The sequence below is a fragment of the Oratosquilla oratoria genome, chromosome 35 (assembly GCF_046742065.1).
Source record: "Oratosquilla oratoria isolate Oo_2021 chromosome 35, ASM4674206v1, whole genome shotgun sequence".
Classification (NCBI taxonomy): Eukaryota; Metazoa; Arthropoda; class Malacostraca; order Stomatopoda; family Squillidae; genus Oratosquilla; species Oratosquilla oratoria.
This window is the reverse complement of record NC_134811.1, coordinates 33,404,521-33,412,020: the sequence shown is the minus strand read 5'-3', so window position 1 is coordinate 33,412,020 and position 7,500 is coordinate 33,404,521. Positions and strand designations below refer to the sequence as shown.

General features: G+C 42.5%; 1 protein-coding gene across 1 annotated transcript in view; it reads left to right on the top strand.

Moving 5' to 3' along the window:
• VGlut (Vesicular glutamate transporter) overlaps window positions 1-7,500 on the top strand; it is a 118,030-nt gene that overhangs the window by 7,280 nt on the left and 103,250 nt on the right. The window contains exon 2 of the mRNA XM_076174398.1: window positions 6,823-6,937. Coding sequence (XP_076030513.1) covers window positions 6,833-6,937 — 105 coding nt within the window. The 5' untranslated portion in view covers window positions 6,823-6,832. The remainder of the gene's footprint in view (window positions 1-6,822; window positions 6,938-7,500) is intronic.

Genomic DNA, 7,500 nt, shown 5'->3' with positions numbered 1-7,500 from the left:
GTTGGTTATGGGCGACGAACCACAATCCTCCAAAGCTCTGCAGCCTTCTTGTCCTTCATCTAGAGTCTGATAGACCTCAAAACCCTTACAAAGTTTCCTTCTAGCCACAGTCCTTCCTCCCCCTTGTTATCTCCTTGCCTACTCCGTCCTCATTTATTTTTCTTCCTTTTTTCCTTTTCCCATTCCCCCTTCCTCCTCCCTTACCAGTTCACTTCCTCCAACCCTTCTCCTCCTCCCTGGCACTCACTGGCACCCTCCCAGGGAGCCTTTGTTTCAGGGAGAGAGAGAGAGAGCTCAGCAGAGCAGGTGACTGGCCAGCGCGTGGGGAGTGAACTGCATCCTGATTGGCCGGTGCAGGATTCGTGACGACATGACGTAGTCAGCCTCGGTTCTGAGAGATCAGGGGAATGCAGCTGTGTGGCTGAAAAAATCGTTAAAACCGTTACAGACAGAGAAGAAAAAGGGGTGGGAAAAGTTGCTGTGCTGGTATGTTTCATGGTTTCTTTTTCTTTTCTTTCTTTTTCGTTGATTGATCCTACAAGGATCCTGTACCTTAGTTTATGTTCGTTCACTATGAAGACTTACAACGTCTTCCAACTGTTTGACTTCTTTGCTATCAATGGGGCGCCACGGAGATGAATAAAGTAGTCTGACGGAAGGAGTTTGAATTAACCCACCCAGAGCCATTAAAGAGGATTAGGCCTTCCTGATCACGTACATCTTGAAAGTTATGGATTTTTCTAGTTTAGTTTCCAAGATAACCCGGTTTAAAATATCATGTCGCATTTAGTTAGGTTAACTACCAGAGAACCTGGTCCCCTAACTTGAAAGACCCTTCCATGGACCGAGACCCTTCGTCAAGCCGGAGATCTTTCAGTTCCTAAGCCTTAGGGACCCCATCCATGGTACGATCTGGTTTTGAGGCCGCAGGACAGATCTGGTCGGATCCGACCAGATTGGATCGTGTGTGTCGGTCGGATCACCTGGCGTTAACCAGAAGGAAGTCGTCAAAAGGTGATTCAGTGTCTTCTGGGATTAAGTCAGCGATCCTCTCCTGGAACCGGTATTAATCTCGGTTCTTTTCGGTCTCGCCTGAGGTTACTGCAATTAGAGAAGGTCTGCCCACTCTCTCTTCTGATACCACAGACATCCAGAACCGCCTATTGGACTCTAAGGCCAACTGACACTCCTCCCCTGATAGCTTGCCTCTCGTTGATTGGCTGAAACACTATGCGCCAATTATATGGCGAGTAATTAAGATCACTAATAACTAGACTTTTTCTTCTTGGAGATCGGTCATAGCCATACGGCTCAGGATATCTCTCTCGATGCTCTTCCTGCTGCCGAAGCCACCACCTCGTTGGTCTTATCGCCTCTGGCTTGAATTGTGGTCCCAAACGGTCCCATATTATATTTGGGACCGTACTTTTGAAAGCGTTCGATATGGTGGTTCTTAAACATTTACATACAAATAAAGGAGGTTCCAGAACACTCTAATGAAGTAGAATAATATCAGATGGAATAATGAAAAAGAAAAAGAAAATATTTGCTCACACACACGCTACTCTTTGTCGGAATAGTTGAAGATAGAGGGGGGTGCCTCTGTCTAGCGAAGATTCTGAATTCCTGATAGAAAAAAATATTTGTTTCCTGGACGTGTTCTCATCTTGATTCTTTCTTGAACACTGTGGAAGGCAACTCCGATTGCTGGATCCTGTCACCGTATCTCCAAAAGTAAGATGGACCTTAGTCAGCGTAGCGGGTGTGATGTACAAGCGTTGATATATACTGATGTGTGTGAACACATGAATATATACGTGCGTCAGCTAACGCACATAAACACACGCATGCCTATATACATACACAACACACATATGCACACAAGTACATATATATATATATATATATATATATAATATATATCATATATATATATATATATATATATATTCGTAAATAGCTGGAGTCCAGGAACCATTATTATGGGAGAAAGCATACGCTGAAGACGAACCCCGGACAGGGTTCGAAACGTCGGAATAAATTGACGAACGTCGAGTCCAGCGGATGCTTTCTCCCATAATATATATATATATATATATATATATATATTTATATATGTGTGTGTGTGTGTGTGTGTGTGTGTGTGTGTGTGTGTGTGTGTGTGTGTGTGTGTGTGTGTGTGTGTGTGTGTGTGTACGGAAACATGCACATGTATATATTAGTCCATACATACCACTTCTATGCATAATTGATATACATTGTCCACTAAAGTACACGGTGCATACGTATGTGTAAGATAAAGGTGTATATTACTGGACTACGTGACGTAGGAAGAGATTGACACTTGGTTTGGCTTATGCGCTTTATTCTGGTGGATACTTGTACGTCGGCCTAAGGACTGACGTGGCGTGGTCCCCACGTGGGGGACCGACCGCGAAGGCCTAGCGACGAGCTACAGTACAGAGGTCAGAATGACTGAATTGTCCGAATCTGAATATCTGAATGGCCTGCCCGCTCGGGGTAGGCGGTATATATACCCAGGCCCGATCTGACGCCTTGACCAGACGCGATTTAATTGGGGTGACCCATCCTAGCCTTCGAGCGTTGAGTCAGGTCAGACTACCACACAACTCTACCGTGCATCAATTTGCTCTTACAAGCATACTTGTGGGGTACATGTACACCACATATGTAGGTATGGTACTCAACATCGAATTTTCATCGCTCACATCCCGTTTTCTTTAACTCGACTCGGGGCTTCCTACCGTAAGGCTTTTTCATCTTATATGCTGATGTCTTGTTAATTCCACGTACTTTAGTATGAAGTAGGTCGAGAACGTCGGGAGTCAAGTTAATGATGTGCTTCATAAGGACTGAGTGAGATTCTAACTCGTAAAGTTTATAAGATAATTGGAACGTTTAGTTAGGGATTTAACATATGAAGGTTTTTTATTCATGCCAAATATATATATATATATATGTGTGTGTGTGTGTGTGTGTGTGTGTGTGTGTGTGTGTGTGTGTGTGTGTGTGTGTGTGTGTGTGTGTGTGTGTGTGTGTGTGTGTGTGTGTGTGTGTATGTGTGTGTGTGCGTGTATATATATATATATATATATATATATATATATATATATTTATATATATAAATATATATAGATATATACACACACACATTTGTATATATATATATTATGTGTGTGTGTGTGTGTGAGTGTGTAGACGTGTAAGATATAAAGTCGCACAAATACTCATACACGTTCACATATACACACGTTATGTGCATATGTGTGTATCCAAGCGTTGGTCTAATCACGATTTAATATTAATAGATAAACATGAACCAGAAAAAAAGTTAGAACTTAATGAAGAAAGCGAACAATATTGATCCTGTCTGTCAAAGTCATGATGATCTAAACCAAGAACACAATATTCAAGATTAAGTGTGTACGCGCTTGTTTTATGTGTATGTGCGTGTGTGTATGCATGAATGTATATTTGTACATATGTAGTAGTTTGTGTGTATGTGTATGTACGCGCGCGTTCTCATGTGTGTGTGTGTGTTTGTGTCTGCTTGCGGTAGTTTTTTTTGTGTGCGTATGTGTATGATGATGTTTGTGTGTATTCGTGTTAGTATGTCTATATTTGTGTTTGTGCGCGCGCGTGTGTGTGTGTGTGTATGTACGAGTATGTGTGTGTGTGTGTGTGTGTGTGTGTGTGTGTGTGTGTGTGTGTGTGTGTGTGTGTGTGTGTGTGTGTGTGTGTGTGTGTGTTTGTGTGTGTGCAAGCGCGTTAAAATGTGTCCGTTACACTCAGATCAGTCAATGCTGCAACTCGTTCCGCCCATAGGTTTTTCGGTAAAGGTACTGCCCCGAGGGGCTGGCACTTGGTCTCTCAATAGCTCAAATTTTGAATGTAAAGGAATCATAATCTAACCCCTCTCTCTCTCTCTCTCTCTCTCTCTCTCTCTCTCTCTCTCTCTCTCTCTCTCTCTCTCTCTCTCTCTCTCTCTCTCTCTCTCTCTCTCTCTCACTCTCTCTCTCACTCTCTCTCTCTCTCTCTCTCTCTCTCTCTCTTTCTCTCTCTCTCCCTCTCTTTCTCTCTCTCTCTCTCTCTCTCTCTCTCTCTCTCTCTCTCTCTCTCTCTCTCTCTCTCTCTCTCTCTCTCTCTCTCTCTCTCTCTCTCTTTCTAAATTTTTCTCTCTCTCTTTCTAAATGTCCTCTAAATCTCTCTCTTTATCTCTCTTTCTCTCTCTCTCTCTCTCTCTCTCTCTCTCTCTCTCTCTCTCTCTCTCTCTCTCTCTCTCTCTCTCTCTCGCTCTCTCTCTCTCTCTCTTTCTCCCTATCCTCTCCCATTTGCTAAATAAGGGATTTCCCTCAGCTGAATGTCGTTTGACGGAGATAGAATAAGGACACATGACTGAAACTGCAGGGAATAGGTTCAGCACAGCGTTCGGGATTTCTTATATCTGAATAAAATCGCCTGACGACAGACAGACAGACCAATCATATATGATCGAAATTATAGGAACCGGGTTAGAGTTGTTAGTTAAACATATCGTCGTTAATATACGTTTCACCCAAGTTGAATGAAATCATTTAGCGCCAAAGAGGATTAAGTTAAATAAATGAGTGAGGAGTTTAACAATTATTTTCTATCGGTGTTTACTAATGAGAGGTTAGATAAAGTACCTGACTGCGATCCGATTTACAGAGGGGATGAAGAAAGTAGTCTATCTAATATCAGCATTAGTAAAGAAGAAGTAGTCAAGCAGATTGAAAGACTTAAAGCTACAAAATCTCCGGGTCCAGACGAAATTTTTCCGAGAATGCTTAAGGAGTGTAAATTTGAAATCTGCGACCAGTTAACTGAAATATTCAATAAATCGGTAGACACTGGTTTTGTGCCAACTGCTTGGAGGCAGGCAAACGTTGTTCCTGTTTTTAAGAAGGGAGGTAGATCGTCTATATGCAACTACAGGCCAATCAGTTTGACATCGGTTATAGAAAAAATGCTTGAATCAATAATAGTAAATCGACTCAGAGAACACATCGAAAGGCTTAATTTAATTCGTGATTCACAGCATGGTTTCTCCAAAGGTAAGTCGTGTGTGACTAATCTTCTATCCTTTTACACTAAAGTATATAAGGCGTCAGGTAACAATGAAAATCACGATGTTATTTACCTTGACTTTAGCAAAGCGTTTGACAAGGTGCCTCACCAGAGACTACTAAAAAAAATAAAAGCCCATGGCATAGGAGGAAAAGTGTTAGAATGGATTAGAGCTTGGATTAGTAACAGAAAACAGCGGGTCACCATAAATGGAATAAAATCTAGGTGGGCCAATGTTACTAGCGGGGTCCCCCAGGGCTCGGTTTTGGGTCCCTTGTTGTTCATTATATACATAAATGACTTAGACGATGGGATAAATAGTGATGTTAGTAAGTTTGCGGACGACACTAAAATAGGATGCCTAATTAGGTCAGGAGACGACGCAGAGATTCTGCAGGATGATCTTAATAAATTGTTTACATGGTCGGAGAAATGGCAAATGAATTCCAATATCTCTAAGTGTAGCGTGTTAAACGTAGGGCTACACAACCCCAAAAATAGATACATCTTAGATAACACGTTTTTAGAAAAATCTGAGTGCGAGAGGGACTTGGGAGTTCTGGTGAGTCCGGACCTTAAAACCAGGAAGCAGTGCATTAGCGCCAGAAATAATGGTAACAGAGCATTAGGTTTCATTGCTAGGACGGTAACGAATAGAAGTGCAGAGGTAATTATTAAACTCTATCTAGCGGTACTTAGACCCATCCTTGACTATGCGGTACAGTTTTGGTCTCCGTCCTACAGAATGGACATAAATTCACTAGAATCACTACAGAGAAGAATGACCAAAATGATACATGGACTCGGAAATTTGCCTTACGAAGAGAGGCTTAGGCACCTAAACTTACACTCTCTGGAAAGACGCAGAGTGCGGATTGATCCAATAGAAGTGTTCAGGTGGATCAAAGGCTATAACAAAGGTGATGCAAACAAGGTCATCATAATAAAACAACAGGGCAGGACTCGCAGTAATGGTTATAAACTGGACAAATTTAGATTTAAGAAGGAAATAGGCAAGAATTGGTTTACTAATAGGGTGACCGATGAATGGAATAAACTTAGTAACCATGTAGTGAGCGCTGAAACTATCAGTTGTTTTAAAAAACTATTAGACAACTTTATGGATGGGGACGACAGGTGGTGATGGATACGGAGCTGCCTAGTGTAGATCCTTATGGTCTCTTGCAGTCTCCTTTATTCTTATGTTCTTATGTTATGTTAATCGTGGACCAGATCGAAACGAACGGGAATAAGATTTTACTCAAAGAATTTTTTTGTCTAAAGCCAGACGATTTCATCACGATAGAGGAATAACCTGTCGCCAAATGGTTTTATCATCTCTGTCCTAACGCCAGATGATTTTATTCACATGAAAAGATTTCGTTCTTGTAAACATGTTTTTTTAGGACAACATCGTGCCGAAGCACCGAAGAGATGGAGATGATTAGCCAGATATAAAAATGATGCTACGTAACTTTGGTGTGTAGGGATATCACAAAGTACCCTAGACTTATTCAAACAAGAGAAACTCCTTTGACTTTTAATGATAGACCATTAATTTTAGCTTTTAGATTACAAAAGCATATTATTCTCTTGCCGGTGGGTGTTCCTGCCGCCCCTGCTGCCGCCCTGCTGTCGCCGCCCTTGCTACTGCCGCCCCTTCTCCTGCCGCCCCTCCTGCTGTTTCTCCTGCCGCTGATCCTCACCCCTTAGGGTCTTCGGGATGGCCATCGCTTCGTCCTCATTCCTCAACTTGCTCATCCCGACGGCGTCGCGGATTCACTCGGCGGCTGTCATGACGGTCAAAGTCCTGCAAGGCCTTGTGGAGGTGAGTACACAAGCATTGTGCTTAAAGCTGGGGAGTGCATTTATGTACATAGGTATGCGTTTGTGTACGCGTGCGTGTGTATTTGCTTGTTTAGGTACATGCAGAGCTATATGAATGTGTAATGTGTATGTATGTGTGTGCGTGTGCTTCTGTGCGATTCACCATGGTCTTGCATCACGTGTTGGACTCGTGATCGACAACTATTTCCCTTCCAGAAGAGAGCTCAGAGTTCATATATGATCGATCTATGGGAAATGCTATGTCCTTACACGCACATACACCCCCAACTCCCCGCCCACGAGAGTTGGAGTAACTACTCGTAGCGCAGCGATACTGAAATTATATCAGCCCTGGGCGGGATTCGAACACGGACCGCCATAGTGGCGGCCGGTTACTCTACCACTGAGTATGTGTGTGTGTGCTTGAGTGTGTATGTGTGTATGTACCTGTGTGTGTGCTTATGTGTGTATGTGTGTATGTACCTGTGTGTGTGCTTATGTGTGTATGTGTGTGTGTTTGAGTGTGTATGTAAAAATCGACTAAAACATATGAATCTATTTTCC